At 40.9% G+C, this 19,864-nt stretch overlaps 1 protein-coding gene and 2 long non-coding RNA genes across 3 annotated transcripts; 2 read left to right on the forward strand and 1 right to left on the reverse strand.

The window, feature by feature from the left end:
- The first annotated feature begins 14,047 nt into the window (after nt 1-14,047).
- LOC143856764 (protein FAR1-RELATED SEQUENCE 5-like) lies at nt 14,048-16,478 on the forward strand. Its single transcript, XM_077367040.1, has 2 exons — nt 14,048-16,346; nt 16,427-16,478. The coding sequence occupies exon 1, from the start codon at nt 14,090-14,092 to the stop codon at nt 15,653-15,655; it is 1,566 nt and encodes a 521-aa protein (XP_077223155.1). The 5' UTR covers nt 14,048-14,089; the 3' UTR covers nt 15,656-16,346; nt 16,427-16,478.
- Nucleotides 16,468-17,434, forward strand: LOC143856767 (uncharacterized). Its single transcript, XR_013238341.1, has 2 exons — nt 16,468-16,509; nt 16,869-17,434. It is a non-coding gene; the product is annotated as an uncharacterized LOC143856767 (long non-coding RNA).
- Nucleotides 17,435-18,196: 762 nt separating this feature from the next.
- Nucleotides 18,197-19,520, reverse strand: LOC143856765 (uncharacterized). Its single transcript, XR_013238340.1, has 2 exons — nt 18,722-19,520; nt 18,197-18,535 (listed from the first exon to the last, which is right to left on the reverse strand). It is a non-coding gene; the product is annotated as an uncharacterized LOC143856765 (long non-coding RNA).
- Between the last annotated feature and the right edge of the window lie 344 nt (nt 19,521-19,864).

Consider the following 19,864-nt stretch of genomic DNA (forward strand, 5'->3'; position numbering starts at 1 on the left):
AGGAGAGTTTCTTTTGGAACTACGTTGGCTTGATCATCTTCCACGAGGTACGTAGTGCAGCTTGGGATCTGTATCCCAAGTCCAGCCAAACTTTTGTAAATAGCATTTTAAACCTCTTTGAATAAACAACTTTACAGCCTTGATTTTAAAATGATTTTCCTCTAGAGTTAGGACTTTGTCCTAGATAGAGAGTTTTTTAGAGTTAGGGTTTAGCCTTTGATTTTTGTGTGCTTGTTTGTGATTGTTTTAGAGTTAGGGTTGTCCTAGAGTTATAGGAACGCCTCCGTTCGGTCAGTTGGCTATTCACATCGCCGACTGATGACTAGAATAAGATGCGTTATCCACCCTTTATTTTTCTCAGGGCATACAGCCTAGTTACACGTAGGTTGTAGGAACCACTTGCATTAGCTTAAGGCTAACTTGCATTTAGTTAAGGCATATAGGGTGTCCTAAAATCTACAATTCACTGAAATCTAAATGATCGCTCAAGAAGCTTTAAGAACTAGTCCGGTCTTTTAGGTCGAGTATAGGATAGAGGTCTAGGTGTCTTAGGCATCCTAGTTTAGAATAGGCGTGAAGAACTACGTTGCTCTGATTCTCGTGGAGGCAGGGATACGTAGGCTTCTTTGGATGAACATCAGACCATCCAAGGACTCGGGCTAAATCGTTTAGAGTCTTAGGATTTTTTGTGTTGTCATATTGTATGTTTTGTTGTATTTTCTTACTTTCTTGTGCAGACCTTATACCTTTAGCTGTAGCGTGCATGTGCTTGTCCACCAGAACTTAGACACCCATTAGACATGACACTCATAACTTAGCTATGCTTAGGTGACACTTCTTTCATTATTTTGTGTGCGGTTATTATTCCATCCCCGAGCCATGCATGTTTAGGTAGACGTCAGCTCGAGGATATTTGTTCTCATTTCACATTATTTTCGTCCAAAACTCTTCGAAGTTAATAATAAATGGCATAAGAGACCAAGTGTTTGCACTCGGACGAATTGGATGTGCTCTTCAGACCTTCTCCATTCGTAATCAGGCACATACCTTTTGCATCTCTGGTTATCCGTTGCAGACAGAGCATTTGTTTTGGTTACATGGCGTATCCATAGATGGCGACTCTGAGTTATTTTTAGGTACATCTTGATCCGGAGCCAGGGCTCAGATCCAAGATGTATCTCATTCATTTTGTATCACCAGCCGTGCTATGCTATGAGGGTGGCACCGTTTTGAGAGTTCCTTGGCAGAGCTCTCATTCATGTGGAGATCGAGAGGATGTAGGGACTCGTTTCCTCATCATCCTCAGATCGGGGTCCACAACAGGCTAATGTTAGTGGTGGAAGAGGTGGAAGAGGAGGCAGGGGTGGACGGAGAGGAGTACCAGTTGGCATTGGACTATCTGATGGCCAATTTTTCCCATATCCACCAACACAAGTAAGTAGAAAGAGGTTATTTGACATTTGTAGGTAGCTTCTCCATCACATCATTAGCTCACATCTCTCATTTACACTATATTTTTGCAGTCTTCTCGGCTTTGTAGTAAATCAGATATTGCCTCCACGTCAATTGTGCGAAGTTGTTCGGCTTTTACGGAGAGGGGAAGTGGGGATGTACCTTCTGGTGACGGTCCAGTCATTGGGGCCCAACAGTCGTCGGTTCATGCTTTGAGATGAATTCTAGTTTGATGTCTTTTTGTAGAAGACATTTGTGGTTTTGGACTGTTTTTTGGAGAATATTTTGTAGTGCCACTTTAGCTTGTAATATTTTTTGGGGATAAGTTGTTTGTCATCTTCTAACTTTGATGTCTTTTTGTATGCATTAAACTTATGTTTGTAATTTTGATGGTTTGGATGAATGAAATGTTTGGACAATGATGGTTTGAATGAATGAAATGATAGGACAATGGCATGAATGAAATGTTTGGACAGTGATGGTTTGGATGAATGAAATGTTTGGACAGTGTTGGGTGCACAAATGTTTGCAATTTTCATGGTTTGGACAGTGATGGTTTCTAATAATGAAATGTTTGAACAGTGATGGTTTGGTTGCACAAATGGTTGTAATTTTGATGGTTTGGACAGTGATGGTTTCAAATAATGAAATGTTTGGACAATGATGGTTTTTATCAATGAACTATTTCGACATTGTGTGGATCCCGTCCCGGAGGGGGTGGTCCCACGAGGGTGTGTGTTTTTATGATAATAGCGTCTTTGTCCATTGGATTTGAATATGGTTGCTTTTTTCATAAATTTAGGATAAAAATCCCAACTTCAAGAAAAGAAGCAACTGACCAGAGTCGCCACCTAGATTAGGGATCTAGGACCCATGATTAACTCTGTTAATTTGGTCTACGTTTTGAGTTCTGGGTAAGTTACCTGGTTACGAAGTCGGAAGGTGTACCGCACGAAGTGTACAGCACCGACCTTGCCCGACTTTTAAAAGCTTTAATTATTTAGGTTTAACAAAGGGGGTGAATGTGAACTTTATTAACCTAAATGCATTCTAATTTTTTAGCCGTTCACAGTTTGGACTCATGCGGGCCAGGAGTGCATCCTACATGCAACTACATGCCTATGTGCATATGTGAGTGTTTTTTACATTTCATGAGATTGCTGCGATTCGGTTTGAGTTGAATTAGATTGATTGACTTGAGGTGGAGTGACCTATGCTATATGAACCTAGATTTAATGCAATGGACCTAAGTTACATTTTTAGTATATTTGTGAACTTTGGATTCTAAGAATTCTATTTTGAAAACCTAGAGTGTGCAATCTCTAAGTTTAGAGCCTAGAACTTTATGTTTTGGAGATTGGGATTTTTCATCTTAGATGATTATGAGTTCTTAGATTCTTTAAAAATTTTGAATTCTTTTGAGTTCCAAATTTAACAAACACAACTAATCATGCAAAGAAAGCAACTAGCATACTAAAAAGCAAAACAACTAGCATGTGATTCTAAACTTACGATAAGAACAATTAAAGAGATCTAAACATGCAACTAATCATGCAACTAAGCAAAAGAAAACATCTAACATGCAAAAAGGGTTTAAGGAAAAGGAAAGGGTGAATAGGGGAATGGAAGGGATGAAGAAGGATGTAGGGGAACGAGAAGGATGGAGAAAGGTGCGACTGAACTTGGGAGTGCCAAGTTGCCTACGTACCCTGTGATGAGGATCAAGCCACACGTAGTTCCATTGGGAGATTTGGGTTTGGGGTTGAAAGGGTGAGATTGAAAATCGAGAGTTAAAATTTGAAATTTGTATTGGAAGCTCGAATTTGGGAATGAGATGTTTGAATTGGGAATCAACTTCGAAGGATGGAGTCAAACTGAATTTAGGAATCCAAAGTATGGGTTCATGAGATTCGGCCAATGAGATGCAACTTGGTTAAGGATAAGGGTGCAACTTGGTTCAAGATTTGGGTAGTGCAACTTGGTTGGGCCTAAAGGTTCGTGACTCAGCTGAGTCAAAGAGGTATGACTCAGTGAAGTAAAAGGGTTACAACTTGGTTGGGCAAAGGCGAGTATGGCTGAGTTAGGTGCATGGCTCGAGTGAGTCACGAGGCGTAACTTGGGTTGACACAACTTGACTAGGGATGCGGTGTAACATGACAGTCAAAAGAGCATGGTTCATTAGGTTTTGGGTGGGGTTTGGAGTTGAAATGGTTTTTGGGTTCGGTTGGATTGAGAAGTATGTGAAAATGAGATGGGGCTTGTGTAATATGGATGAGGGTGGGGGTGCGAGGTCTTATGGGATGATTGGATGGGTTGCAGGGATGATGAATGGATGATGGGCGTTGTATTTAGGCTAAGGGTGTGGTGGCTAGGGTATATAGCATGGGAGTTGTGGGCTGATGGGGTGTAAGTCCATGATTGATTAGAGCTATGGGATATAGGTCACGGAATAAAGGGGTTGATGGCCATAGGTAATGTAATGGGGTTGATGGCTATGGGTGATGGCATGAGGGTATGATTAAATGATAAGAGGGATGACAGTACATGGTGGGATGGTGCTATGGATGGGCTGATGGAATTGGGGCTGAATGATGTTGAGGATGGGGTGTATGGTCAGGTTATAAACTATGAGGATGGGTTGAGTAATTTAGGCTATGGGATGGGTCATGGCAACATTAGATGGTGTATGACTGATTAGAATGATGGGTTGAATTGGGACAGACCAAGTTGAGTTGAGGTAAGGCCGGGTTGAATGGGTTGGGTCGGATTGGGTAGGGTTAGGCCCGGTTTGGGCCGGGTTGAATCGGGTCATGTTGACTTGGGTTGGCTCGGGTCAACTCGGGTTAGACCCGAGTTGGCTTGGATTGGGCCCGGGCTGACTCGGGTTAGCTTGGATCGACTCTGAGTTGAACCGAATTAGCTTGGGCTGAAATCAGGTTGACTCGGGTTGGGTGAGTTGGGGCTGGACCGGGTAGATCTGATTTGGGTTAAGCCAAATCTGGGTTGGATCGGGGTTGCAGGTTGCGGGTCGGGTTTAACCTCGGGGTTTTGGTTTAATGTCTGGGTTGAGTCAAATCCGGGTTGGATTAGGGTTGCGGGTTGCGGTTTGTGATGCGGGTTGTGGTTAAGTCGGGTTGTGTCGAATGGGGTCCATGTTGGACCGGTTAGGTTGAGTCGAGTTGGGTCCGAGATGGACCGGGCTGAGTTGGGTTGTGTTGGGGGTCGGACCGTATTGAATCCGGTTGAGATTTAGTCGGGTTAGGTCTGGCTTGGATCGGGTTGAGTCGGGTTAGCTTGGGCTGACTCGGATTAGGGATGAGGTGTGGCTTTCGGTTAAGGCCAAGTTGAGGTTGGGGTCAAGGCCAAAAGAGCCATCGAGTCTTGGTCAAAGTCGGACGGGCTGGGGTTTTGGTCAAGTTGGCCATGGGTTTGGGTTGAGGCCGAGTATGGTGCGGCTTGGGTTGGGGAGATGGCGTAAGGCACTAGGCTACGGCTTGGGTTGGGGCACGGCTTTTGGTGTGGGGTGTGGGGTGTGGGTTGAGGTTGAACTGGGTTGGGGCTGAACCAAGTTGTGATCGGGTTGCGGGTTCGAGTTGGGGCTGAAGTGGGTTGGGTTAGGTTGAACAGGGTTGGGGCTAAACCGGGTTGGGATCGGGTTGCGGGTTTTGGGTTCGGCCAAATGGTAGGGGTTTGATTATGATTGGACGAATGGCCATGATTTGGGTGAGGGTTAGGTTAGGCCGACTAGGCCATGGGAGTTGGGTTCGGACCAAGCGCTAGGGGGGTTTGGGCTAGGGCCGAATGCTAGGGGTTTGGGCTTAGGTGATACGGCTTGCCTAGGATGAAACTAATGGATGTGCATGTATGGGCATGATGGTTATGTAATAGTGGGGATGTGGCTACTGGGTGCAATGGCCGAATGCTATAAGAATGGAGTATGGATTGGCACAGTGGAGTTAGATTGGAAGCGTTCTGTTGGTTATGGGGTGATGGGGGTATGATGGTTATGGGTATAACTATGGATGTATATGTATGGGGGTATAGCTATAGGATAAGTGGATGATGGGTTGTGATGTATGGCTATGGAATAAAGTGGACGAGGTGTAGGAGGATGGGTATGAGGGTAAGGTGTGGGGTCGGACAACAAGAGGGGAGTTGGGCTCAAGCTGGGGCTACGTCCGGTTAAATCTGGTTAGGACACTAGTTGGATGCCGCTAGATTAGGTGGATCAGGTTGGATGCGGCTAGGCTAGGTGAATTAGATTCGAGTTGAATCGTCTTTGGTAAGGTGGACCCACATGGGTGTTAGATTTCACATGTACAGAAAAACATTAGTTGATGAGCCCCACATGCCCAATTCATATTGTAATCAGCTTGGACGATGTGCTCATTGCAAGGGTTGCACATACATTATGGCCTAGCACACAGCGCATGGCCCTGTCCAAATGGGTTTCTTGTGTTGGGCTCTAGGAACTTAAGGGCTCGAGTTGTACGGATGTGCCCTTCACAGTGCGCAAGAAATTCAATGAGTTGAGTCGGCTAATGGCCATAGAATGAAGGGAATTGAGGGTTTTGGGTTCACATTCATGACTGAATAGGCTTAACCAATTAGGGTTGGGGTTTTTGGCACATCACAATTCTTAGATATAGGGTAACACATCCAGCTTTGATTATTCAGAAAAAAATGCAAAAACCCTTTTTAATTAAATTCTGGAAGGCTTTCAGAATTTGAATCCTTTTTCAAGTAAAATCTTTCTAACCTTTGATTACAATTCCGGGAACTTCAAATTTATGAACCCCCATGACTTGGGGAGGTTTAAATTTGATGTTCTCACGAATTCGAAGATCTTAAAGAAGCAAAAAGATTCGCATGTTGTCCTCTTAAAGTAATTACCAAATTTCAAGATTTATGCGGCCTACCTCTTTGTTGATGATGCTCTCTTCTTTTGAATTCCTTTGATGATGATCCCTTGAAGATGATGACTTGTTGATGACAATGATTCCTCGAAGACGATGACTCTTTTGGCGGGCTAAGGTTTGGGTTGCTGAGGATTGAGGGTGAGGCCAAATTGACTAAGTGGCCATAGAGAGAGAGAGAGAGAGAGAGAGAGAGAGAGAGAGAGAGAGAGAGATAGCTCAGGTTTTTCGTTTGGGCTCTCTTGAAGTATTCAATTGTCTTGGGATGGAGCAATGGAGGGGTATTTATAGGTGAATGGGTGACCAAGGTTACTAAGAGGAGAGGGAAAGGTAGGGTGGAGATTAAAAATTGAAGGTGAGAGACAATTTGATGGTATGGATGAAAAGCTCCTAGAATATTCCAACCCAATCTTTTGGAAACACCCATATATGAAGGAAAGAACGTCCAATTTTGGTGGGCTTGTGAAGAATAGAAAGAGTTTTAAATAGTGAAGATCGATTGCATTATTTAAGAAACAATCCATTGCATGCCATGTGTCATTGCAAATTTAGAATGAGAAAAGAAACGTCCAAATTTTAGAATATTTGGTTTCCAATAAAGTGTGGACATGTCTCCTCAATTTTGGGCAATTACTTGAACTAGTAATATTATGACACTTGTTCTATTCCTAATTTGCAAAGATTTTCACCAAATCTTAAGGTATCCACACAATATTCAAAAATAGGGGAGAGGAAAACAATATACGTTTTCCCAAGAGCTTGGGAAAACGTGTGGTGAGAGGAGAGAGAATGTGAGGAGAGAGAACACTCGCGGAAACGGAAAAATATCATTTTCCGGAGATTTTAGCATCCGATTTCGATAATTTTTTCACCTTTGGAATCCTTGATTTTTACTCTTTCGTTGAAGCCCAATATTGCCATAGAAATATTGATTTCAAATTTTTGACCAATGAGAGCCATCGATTTTTATCGGCATATCATTTTTCCAAAGATTGGGCAAATCGGTGATCCAAACGAACCAACCGACTTGATCAATTTTTGGATCAATGGTTAAAACTATTAAACCAATATATCAACACCAATTAAGAAATTAAAAAGTTCTGTTATCGATGATTTAATGTGATAATTTCGACGGATCTCATTCATCCTGCCTTGATCCGTGACTTTTCACTAGGTTTTTGCTCAGTTAAGTAACCCAATGTTTAATCCGGACTTGAGATTAACCTTGATTGATATTATTTTGACTAAATGATCATAAATCCTTGGTAAAGAAAGACACTCAGGTCAAGATCTGCCCTCGATCTGAAGATTTATGGAAATCAGGTCTCGAAATGGAATCAGGGCCCGGGTTGTGAAGTAACTCTGGCTTATTTTATCCCGATTGATGATCTGTAAAGTCAGATCGAGATATTAATACCCTAAAATATATAAATCCATGATAGAGGGGCTCTTACATGGATTTAACACTCTAAAGTCACCAATCAGGGCATTTTTCTAATTTTTCGGATCTAATCATCTGACCAGGTACATCTCTTTATCATTGCGAGGATGCATATTTTACCAGTGAAATTCCACGGATCAATATATTAGGTCATTATTGGTTAAAGTGTAGCAAAATGAGGGTGTCTACACATTGATGGTCACTGCACAGTTTCACCTTCTATGGATCCTGTTTGGGTGAACATTGTTTCGAACATGATGGCCACTGCATGGTTAAATTAGACCAACAGTTTGCAAGTATTCACAGCTTGCACATTTTCATTTTGGGCACCAGAATACACTTGCACATTTAAAACAGCTTGCAACTATTCATTGAAATCACAGCTTGCAACTATTCATTGAAATCATTTAAAACAAGTTTTCACAACTTTCACAACTTGCACATTTAAAACAGATTGCACAATGCCATTTTGGGCACCAGAATACACTATATGGACATCCAAGTTTTCACATTCATTGAAATCATTACAAAAATTACAACATGTTTGATCAAGTCTTGATTGCAACTATTCCACTCTTCCAAACTTACTTTGACTTACATTGACAATAGAAACAACTACAAAAAAAAACAACAATTCCCATCGCTTTCATCCACCCATTTTCATTCACTACTAATTTCACGGCTTCACGCCCTTGTTGCACCAACAACTTCAGCTCGGCAACCTCGTGCTCCAACCTTTCAGTGTCTTTAACTCCTTCACGTGCCTTTTCCACCAACATCTTCAATTCCGCAACCTCAAACTCCAACCTTCCGAGACGTTGATTACCAATCATGTTTTTCCTCGAATCCCTGTCCTCTTCATCATTCTCGCACCATAAGAAATACTCGCACTTCTTCCTCCCAAATTCCTGTGTGTAATATAATATTTAGTAATTTCAAATTTTACTAAGAAAAAATTACACATATGGAAGAGAAACTTACACTGAATTCACAACTGTAGTAGGGCCGGCCTCGGTTGCCATTCTGATTTGACTGAGTTATTTTGATGCACCTTTTGATTCCACAAAAACAGGTGCTTTCCCCATTTGAACCAATATTGCTCTGGTTAGACGATGCCATCTTCATTGTCTGCACAATGTTCAACAAAAAAGAATCGAATTACCACAATCAACAAAAAAGAACAAGGGGGATTACAATTTCCAGGAATATACATAATAGCAGAAAAAGGTTTTTAGGTTTTTCCAGGAATTAAACCAGAAAATAAAACTAAAGCCTTGTTCTTTTAAGATTATTCCAACTTTTGTGAGTGCCAAACCGATTATTGGGCTTAGAATTATGTTTAAATTTGAAGCTAATAATCGGTTTCACATTCACAATTGCTCAGGATAATCTTAAACGACCAGGGCCTAAAAGACCTAGCTTTGAAGCTTCAGGCATAAACCCTAGCTAAAAAAGAGAAGAAGAGAAACCCTAGAATAAACTAAGGCCTTATTCGTCAAACCCTAGAATAAACCCTAGCTAAAAAAAAGAGAGATCAATGGCTAAAAAAAACCCTAGAATAAACCCTAGCTAAAAAAACAGTCACAATATAGAAAGGGAGATCCATGGCACCTCAGAAACCCTAATTATTTATGAGTCCACGTAACACAGAAACCCTAATTAAAAGATAACAATGAAAAAACAAAATACAAGAGTTTTGAATGATGGGAGGAGGAGCCAAAGTGCATACCAGAGTGCAGGAGGAGGAAGGCACAGCGAAGGAGGAGAACGAAGGTAGAAGAGAAGGAGAACGAAGGTAAAAGAGTTTTCCTCTTCTCTCGTATGTAAATCGCCTCAAACGAGGGTATTTTTGTCCCAAACATATAAACCACAGTTAATTGAGGGCTTTCTGTAGGGTTAACTTGGCAGGTCGTTGACGGAGGGGGTCTACTTATACCAAAATGAAACTACATGGGGTCTACTTGTCACTTTTGAAACATTTGGGGGCTACTTGAATGTGTCAGATACCACAGGGGGTCTAAGTGTAATTTTCCCTAAAACTAAAGTTATCAGTTGATATCAGAGCACCCTTTGTGCTATGGCAATTGATCAAGGAAGATCAATCCGTTTTCAATAGAAAAATCAAATCGATTTTTCAAAAAATCTGCCCTTTTGAATTTATTTCTATTCGATTTATTATCAATTCGGAGGGTCTACAATTGAAAGTTGATTTGAATCATAAACAATATGATTTTGGGATAAAACAATCCCTTCCAGTGTGGTTATGTCGAAATCGCCATTAAAATCGACTAAGAAATCAAGTTTTAAAGGGTTTTACCCACAAACTGAAATCTGGACACTGGTGGCGTTCCGGTGATGTCTCTAGTGATTAACCATACATAAGGATAACTGCTGACGAAAGGAAGATAACATAGTTGATGGCTTGTCAAACGAAGTCTTGTAGCTCCTGTAGTAAGCGTTTAAAGTTCGTCCAGTTTTGGGGACGAATCTTGAATTTATAGAAAAGGTTGTTGGTTCGTTGTCGACTCAATCCAAGCCGAGTCAACTCGGTCCGACTAGAGCCGAGCCGAGCCGTTGTCGAGCCAAGCCAAGCCGGATTTAAAAAAGGAAAACAGATAGAACAAAAAAAAAAAAACTTTTGTGTGCGTCACGGTGCAGCGTCTTGGTGGCACGTGTGTCACTGTGACGCATTCTGGCACCATGACACACAGTAGTCTTGGTTTTAAGTTAATCGAACCAAAGTTTCGACCTTCGTTTTGGACCTTCGAATCACAGATTTTGGAAAAGTGATGAACTGTACCCTGCCATTTTTCAGCGTTCTGGACGCAATGGAGATGTTAAGAACCATCAGAGACCTGGAGGTTGCTGTTTTAAAAATTCCAACTTTTGGGGCTTTAGAAGTTGGGTTTAGGATTTGGGATTCTCTCCCAAACTTTTATGGAATGTGTCCAGCACCTTAGGGTATTGTTTTGTATCAGTTTTGTACAATTTAGATTAATGAATTTCAGTTTTAAAGAGGCCTAAGCTGTCTGTGCTCAGTTTCGCCTACAGCCTCAAGGCTCTTGAGAATTGATTCAGATTCTCCATTAAAGAATTCCAATCGATCCAAAAATTTTATAATAAAGTTGATGTTTGCCTAAAACTATATAATCTGAATTTAAAGTATTTGTATTTTAGTTTCAATTTATGTGGTGCATGTAGTTTGCAATTCTTTGAGTTATATTGGATGTTTGCGACCAATCAATTTATACTCCATAAAGTAAAACTATTGTAATATGACATAAAGAGTAGTCATACACGCAAAGATACCATTATAAAGTGGTATTCGATTAGTTTGGGAGGGCGACAACATCCTATGACTATGAAGATATCTGTGACAATTGGTGTATTTAAAGTGCCTGTTGACACAAAGTGTAACTTTTCAGTTGCTTTTCTCTAATGGTATCTAAGATTCCAATGGATTTATAATGAATAGTCATTTGGCCCACAGGAAGGCGGTTGTGTATTGTAAATCATTTGGAATCATGAGATCAATGAGGATAGATGAAGGCTCTTATCATAGGCCCACAGGTATGTAGAAGTGACCAAATTCTAATTTGCGATTATTAAGGATAAATTTAATGCGTGCTGCAGCTCGGCCGAGAGGAGGGCTATAGTAATGTGATGTATTTACAACTGGAAATGTCAATATGGGTTGTCATTTTGGTATTGCTATATCCCTATCAAAGAAACATCAACCCAAAAAAGAGAGAAAAAATTCCTTTTTAAGAACCCAAAAAATGAAAAAAGAAAGAAAGGGGACAATCAAAATCATCACCATGACAACACTCTCAACATAAAATGGTAATCCCAGGCTTGTAAACGATCCACTTATAGTCCAAAACTAAGGCCCTATTTATTTCAGATTATGACAACCGATTGTCAGCCCTAAACCTATTATTGGGCTCAAAATTACATTTAAATTTGAGTCCAATAATAGGTTAATAGGCTTGTGGCTCACAATCAATTGTCATAATATATGTTCTTCTTCTTTTTGCCTTTTTCCTCTCTGTAATTTTGACCATCTCGGTTACACCCGGCAAAATGGGACCCGTACTCGCGGGTACACCCGGCCCGCAGGGGTATGGGTACCAATTTCAATACCCGTGGAAAAAAAGACCCGCACCCAACCTGTACCCGTGACCTGCGGGTGGGTCTAGGTCGGGCGTTGGTGCCCGCGGGTTACCCGCCATTTGGTTTTCAACTTTTTATTCTTAAGGCCTAAACACTTAACACTAAAAAATAAACTGTGGGTGGGCCAACAAAACAAGTCAGAACAATCAACCCATGTGACTGGTATCTTTGGTTGTACCAAAACAAACATTTGTTAAAGTAAATGAAAATTTGTATTATGAACGGGGGTATAAACATGTACTCATCATCCCATCCTTGGTATTTTATCCAACAGTAGCTGACTTGTTAAGAAGCTGTTGTTGGATTAAATATCAAGGCTTGTACATCCATCGTACCACCTTTATTTGTTCATACACCCATTCATCATATAATTTATTTTTGTATATATATATATATATATATATATATATATATATATATATGAGGAAAAGGATTGTACGCTCAACCGTCTGTAACTTTGGTGCGGAAGAGTTTTAAATCGTGTTTTCATTGGTCGAAATTTGGGGCCCACCGTGCGATTGAAAACCCAAAATAACACACCTTCGTATACAGTGGCAGATGGGAGGGGAAAAAAAACCCAAAAAAACCCCATCTTCCACGACAGTAGCTTCTGCGAGGGAAAGGAAACCCAAAAAATCTGTAGATTCTCTCGCTCTCTCTCCGATTCCGGCCGGCCCCAAAAAAACCCACCTTCGCCGACAGTAGCAGATGTGAGGGAAAAAAAACTCATCTTCCACGACAGTAGCAGATGCGAGGGAAAAAAAACCCAAAAAATCTGCAAGGTCTCTCGCCCTCTCTCCGACTCTGGCCGGCTCTCTTCCTCTCTCCGACTCCCGCGAAGTTCTCTCTCCCTCTCTCCAACAGGTATGTCTTTTTTCTTGTTTTTTTTTCTTTGGGTTTAGTTCTATTCTAGGGTTTTTCTTGTTCTCTCTCCCTCTCTCCAACAGGCAAGCCCTCAAGTCCCAAAAAATCTCTGGTCAACCCACCCTTTCCACCACTTACCAAACCTTCACCATTATTTTGATGGTTTTTTGAAAAATTTCCTTCGCTTTGTGAACCCAACAACACTCATTTGAGAAGAGGAGCTGATGATGATGCTGCCTGGTCCATAAAATTTATGTTTGGCTGTTGATACTCGTATCCCCGTCCCAGGAGAGAAGTAAATTTAGAAAAGAAAGATTTATACATGTTCCTAAAAAATTTACATGTTCCTATCTCTTAATGTTGTGAATTTTAATTTGTGGGTTTACTGTTGATCCACCCTATATTTGGAACATCATCATGGGCATCACCTTTAATATTGTGTTGAAGGACATTTCATCATGTTTGAACCAAACATTTATTTTGTTGTGATGGAATGATGATTTTTTTTTTTTTTTGAAAGATGATGGAATGATGACTTCTGCCACTGGTATTTGATGATTATATGGTCCTTACATTTCTATTTGCTTTCTTTAGCTGTGTATGCTTCCATGTCAAGAATCACCATTATAAGAAAATCTTCCTTCACCACATAACAGGCATGCATCTTTTTGGCATAATCTGTTCAGACTCATAATCTGTTCAGACAGTTCCTTTTCTGTTTATTCTTCTATTTGAATCTTCAACTCTTAATTACCAAAATTTATAGACACATTATTTATCAGGTCCTTATTATAGTTGCTGATTTCTTTATGGACAGGATTTCGTAGGTTCGATCTTCTTATAGAGCTGGCGAGCTTTTTGTTCAGAGCATGGTGAGAGCTGAAAGGGCTAAACAAAGCCCTTCCAGCTTAGATGTTTGATGATTATAGTTGGTGATTTCTTTATGGACATGAAGACTACTCTTGCTCAATTCGTCTACAACGATCACATGGATTGAGGGTTTCTTAAATCTAAGGTTTGAAGTTGCTTTCTTTGATGTATCTTTGATTAATTTTCATGTTGTTTGACGGATATATTTATCATATTTCCATGTTTTTAGATAGCTAAAATGTATCCAAGTTCTTCGCAACCAAGTGGGGTACCTATTGAGCGAGGTGATGGTAGACCCTGTGCTTTGGTTGACGATGCTTTGTCGCAAGCATGCGGCCTAGCTATTGAAGAAGTTGATGCTCATGGTTTACTTATGGTTGATGATGGTATAAATGTGGATGAAGATCATCTTGAATGGGCAGAGACAGATGTGAATGACATAGATGAGGTTGGCAGTGGTACATTTAGTACACCCAAAAAGGTTGATGGTGAGAAGGGTGTTGTGAATACGCCTTTTGTGGGACAGGCGTTTGATAGATGGGAATCTGCCTATGATTTTTACAATGCTTATGGACTGGCCACTGGATTTGGGGTACGGAAGTCCAGTACATCCTCTTCGATGAAGACAAATGAGGTCATATCGAGGGCGTTTGTATGTGACAGAGAGGGGCTGAAAAGGGAAAGGGATAAGGGCAAGATAGATAATGCTAAGGAAATGAGGGAGCGTCGCATTGTGCGCCTAAATTGTAAAGCTAGGATGATCATCAAACATAGAGATGAGAAGTGGGTAGTGAAAACTTTTGAAGACATCCATTCTCATGAGCTGACCTCCCCACTGAAAACCAAAATGCTTCGTTCCCATAACCGATTTCATAAGAGTGAAGGTACTAAGGCTTTGATAGATTGTCTGAATGAGACACAAATGCCTAAATCTAAGATTGCAAAGGCCATTAATTCGACCCACGATGGAGTAACAGGTGGGCTGTCAACAAATCAAGTTATTGCCCATTTGAGAGCAAAAAGAAATAATAATTTGGGGCAAGAAGCAGTCATAGTGGCCAACCATCTGCAAAAGAAACGATCGGAAGACCCAAACTTCTTTTTCTCGATGGAGTTAGACACGGATGGGACCTTCCGATCCATATTCTGGGCTGACGCTAGGGCGAGGGATGCATACATGATATTCAACGATGTCATTGTTTTTTATGTTACCTATAAAACAAATAGACTCTCTCTGCCATTTGCACCATTTACAGGATTGAACCACCACAAACAGTCAACCCTTTTCGGAGCTGCACTGCTAGCCGACGAGACAGATGAGACATTTTGTTGGGTATTTGAGCAGTGGTTGACGTGCATGCATGGTAGAGCTCCGGGTGTAATAATTACTGATATGGACTTGGCTATGAAAAATGCGATTAAAAGAGTTTTTCCAGATACACGCCATAGGTTTTGCGAGTGGCACATATGGAAGCATCTACTTGAGAAAGTTGTAGAAATGCGGGATACCGATAGTGGTTTTTACCGTGATTATAATCGGTGTTTTCATTCGAAAAAAATAGAGGAGTGTGAGGACAAATGGCAAGATTTGGTGGTCAATTATGGAATTTGTAGGAATGAATGGTTGTCTAGGATGTGGGAGCAACGAGAGCATTGGATGCGGGCATATTGGAGAACCACTTTCACTGCAGGCATGAAATCAAGTCAGCGCAGCGAAAGCATGAATTCCTTCTTTGACGGATATGTGAACAACAACACCGGGTTACATGAGTTCTTGACTGCTTATGAAAGGGCACTTGTTCAACGCCGTAAACCGAAGCCGAAGAAGATTTCAAGTCAAAATATTCGATTCCTAAGATGCAAACGAATACCCCATTGGAAGAAGAGGCCGGTAAATTCTATACGAGTATTATCTTTAACAAATTTCAGGATGAGTTGAAGGGTAGTAACAACTGTTGGCATGATCAGTTGAGCAGTGAAGGTACAGTGGAAGAGTATTCTGTAGGTCTTAAAACTGATCAGAAGAGTAGATGGTGCAGGGTACAATATGACGATTCTGACGGAGTGACCGCGAGATGTGAGTGTGCTATGTTTGAGATGGAAGGGATATTATGTCAACATATCCTTCGAATTTTTGACCTTAAGCAATTGAGAATGGTCCCTGAGCGTTACATGTTAAGGAGGTGGTCTATTGAGGCTAGATATCGAGAGGGGGGTGTATTACCTACAAGCACACAAGAGACTAATGGCATGAATCCCTTTAAGAGGTGGTGCCTAATCTCAACATGGCAACGACTTCTAGATGGACCAGGTAAGAGGGATGATGTAATGAAAAATATGGAAGATTTTTGCAGTGCCTTTGGGCTGAAGAAGAAGTCAGGAAGAAAGATGAGTTGGTGGAAAGTGAGTTACCAGTCATTGGTAGCGAAGTCCAGTCTAACATTTGTGTCAATCCAATGCCTGAAATTACTATTCGAGACCCCCCAGTTGCGAAGACGAAGGGTCGACCGAAGAATGCTACACGTTTGAAATCTAACATAGAGACCTCTGCAACTGAACCAAAGAAGAGAACGTGCAAATCCTGTGGGGAACAAGGACATTATGCCTTGACTTGTAAAAAGAACTCCAAGGTCTGTACATGTTGCTTGTTTAAGTTATAATTTTCTTAAAGTAGTCATTAATAATAATTTGTTCTTGTGTTTGGTAATAGAAACATAACAGAAAGCGGCCAGGGAAAGAAGATGTAGAGGAGGAGGAGGAGGAGGAGGAGGTGGAGGGGTAGACGCTGAGTAGGTTAGTATGTGTTTCTTTTATTTCGAGTTCTTATGTGTTTTTTCCCCTGTAAAGGAACTCCTGTAACTTGAGCATTATGTGTTGGATGGAAAGGGTAGCCCCAATTGCTATATTCATTGCAGGTAGCCCCTTCACGAGTCCAAAATTTAACCCGCACAAGGGTCCGTTGTACGCTGCTTGATTATGGGACCGTTCAGGCATTGTGCCCAATGAGTTCATAATTTTGTTTTTTCAATTACAAAGGTCCTAACCGCAATGAAGTTCAACTTTCTTTTTTTTATTTTCAAATACAATAACTGGACATTTTTGGGTCCATCATTTTGTGTTGGTTTTGCAATTTGAGGAAATGTTTTCTGCAGGGTGGGTTTGTTCAGAGCATGGTGAGAGCTGAAAGGGCTAAACAAAGGGTGAAGACTACTCTTGCTCAATTCGTTTACAACGATCACAGGGTGAAGACGTGTCAAAAGCATGCAAGTTCTAACTGGATGTTTCCTTGCCAAGGGTAACAATTTGATCTGTTGATGCTGTCATGTTCTCTTCCCTTTTCCCCTCTGTTGTTGCTATACTGCATTGTTAGCTTAGAATGCATTGGAGCAGAACTGTTCACTTTAATGGAACAGGTATCTGTCAAATGCTGATTCGCCACCAAACTGCGAATCATTGCCAATGAACCAGGTGCGCAACTCAAAGCTGGAAAATAACTGTTTCAATTCACACCCACATGCATCACATTTGAAGAGCCCGAATTTGGTGAAGGAAGGCTTTATTCTGTAGGATGATATCAAAATGGAATAACTCAGTTATGTTTATGTAGAAAGTTAATTTATGTGTTTATTGTGGCATATGATGGAATTCTAGATTCCTTTGACCTTGTATTCCATTTTACATTCTGTTCAAAAGTGAATTATTTTTAGACATCTTTCTATAGCTGATTTTGTTGATTTTTCTTAGTCGGTTGCATTGACACAATTCCATCGATGGATGCAGTTTATGCTATTTTCGGAAGTGTGGTATTGTCCAATAAACCTTTTGACTCCCTTCTAGTGTTTTGTTGGGTAGTTTTATGTAGTTTCTCATGCACTGAAACTGAGTCATGTTGAACCTTCTTGAAACAGCTTATGCTCAACTGTGGGTTCTTTGTGTTCTTGCTCTGACAGCCGAATGGTTTTAGTGTTTGTATTACAAAAATGGGTGCCCTTGGTTCATTACAATGCTACTTTCTTTTTAGTGGTTTGATGAGTAAATACCAAATAACTGAGTACTTACAAAACTACTTTGAGGAGTCCATGTTTAAGAATGGCTGTATTAAGAATAGTCACAAGAAATGCAAAGTAAGGTGGGTGGTTTCCATCAATTTTCCGCTGGTGGAAGAGTAAACGACCGTGAGAAAGAACCAAAAAAAAAAAAAAGAGAGTAGAGAATGTAGGTTGAATCCATCCTGGATGGCAACAAAACAAGCAATCAAGGTGTATTTGACAGAAAAATGCCCACATTTAGGCCCTACTCGTTTTGGGATTGTGGCAACCGATTGTCAGTTAATTTTGAGCCCAAAAATAGGTTGGAGGCTGACAATCGGTTGTCATAATATCAAACGAACAGGGCCTAAGAATTTTAACGGCTAGAGAAATTTACTTAGACCACATGAAGCAAAACATAAATGAGAAATTTACTAGTAAGGCCATCCCCATTACCTTTTCCCCAAAACCACTGGAGCAAATGAATTTCTAGTTGGCCATGATAATAATGTGCAAATTTCCAAACCAACTCATGATGATTGAAACATATGGACGTCAAAATACCAAAACAAGCAAAATACCCTCATAACAGAAAAAAAAAAAAAAAAAAATACATTTAGATGTATTTATATGTCGTTGATTGCTTGTTGAAATGCCCGATAGAGCTCCGCAGAGAACCCAATTCCTCCTTCAAACTCATGGTATTTAGTATTTACAAACAATTTCATACAACCGAGGTCCTCCATACTCTTCACTGAATGTACTGCCTTGTCTCTAACACGGACACTCACCTGCATAAAATCCGATAAATATAGAACACCAGTATCAATATATTTTTTCTTTTGAAACTCACCAGTATTCAATAATTTAGCGTTTAAAAAAAAATGATAGAGACACATGCAGATCTAATGCGACAAAAATAAGAACCCTAGAAAAAAGACATAATCGAAAATAGATCAGAAAATAGCCAAACTTACCTGGGATTAAAGAACAGTAAAGATCGATCCCTTTTGAAGGTCCAAGAAAGGGAAATTGAGATCAGATCTTGTCGCTTTTACGAGAATCCGGTGGCGCCCGCCGGAGAAGGACGAGCAGCGTCGGAGAGAGAGAGAGTAGAGTCGGAGAGAGAGAGAGTAGAGTCCGAGAAGGAGGTTTTGGGTTTTCCTCTTCTCACAGTAGAAAGGGGTTTTGGGTTTTTCTCTTCTCCTCTTGTCTGTAGAAAGGGGTTTTGGGTTTTGTTTTCTTTATACCCAAAAAAATGGAAAACAACATACCTGTGAGTTGAAGCCGGTGGCGCCCGTCGGAGAAGGAGGTGGCGCCCGCCGGAGAAGGACGAGCCGCGTCAGATAGAGAGAGAGTAGAGTCGGAGAAGGAGGTTTTGGGTTTTCCTCTTCTCACAGTAGAAAGGGGTTTTGGGTTTTTCTCTTCTCCTCTTGTCTGTAGAAAGGGGTTTTGGGTTTTGTTTTCTTTATACCCAAACAAATGGAAAACAACATACCTGCGAGTTGAAGCCGGTGGCGCCCGTCGGAGAAGGAGGTGGCGCCCGCCGGAGAAGGACGAGCCGCGTCAGATAGAGAGAGAGTACAGTCGGAGAAGGAGTTTTGGGTTTTCCTCTTCTCACAGTAGAAAGGGGTTTTTGATTTTTCTCTTCTTCTCTTGTCTGTAGAAAGGGGTTTTGGGCTTTGTTTTCTTTATTTCGACGCGCGACGATTTGCGTGGGCCCAATGACATTTTTCACTCTACCGCACGAATTTTACAAACGCTCGACCGTATAATCCTTTTCCTCTATATATATATATATATATATATATATATATATAATTTCTTCCTTAAATTTGCCGAGTTACCCGTGGGTATACCCGTACTCGCTCGGGTGGGTTCCGGGTTCATCAAAAGCTACCCGTACCCATGCCGGTATTTCTTACCCTACCCGCCGGTACCCGTACCCTACCCGCACGGGTTGTACCCGTACCCGCACGGGTTGTACCCTTTTGCCAGGTCTAATCTCGGTTATCATTATCATTGAAAAAAAAAAAAAAAAAAGGAACTGGGCCTAACAATTGCATATCCCTATCAAAGAAAAATCCGAACAAGCAAACCAAAAGAAGAGGAGAGAATAA

Source organism: Tasmannia lanceolata, unplaced genomic scaffold (genome assembly GCF_043159265.1).
Source record: "Tasmannia lanceolata isolate RefF3 unplaced genomic scaffold, GAP_Taslan_0.1 ptg000023l, whole genome shotgun sequence".
Taxonomy (NCBI): Eukaryota; Viridiplantae; Streptophyta; class Magnoliopsida; order Canellales; family Winteraceae; genus Tasmannia; species Tasmannia lanceolata.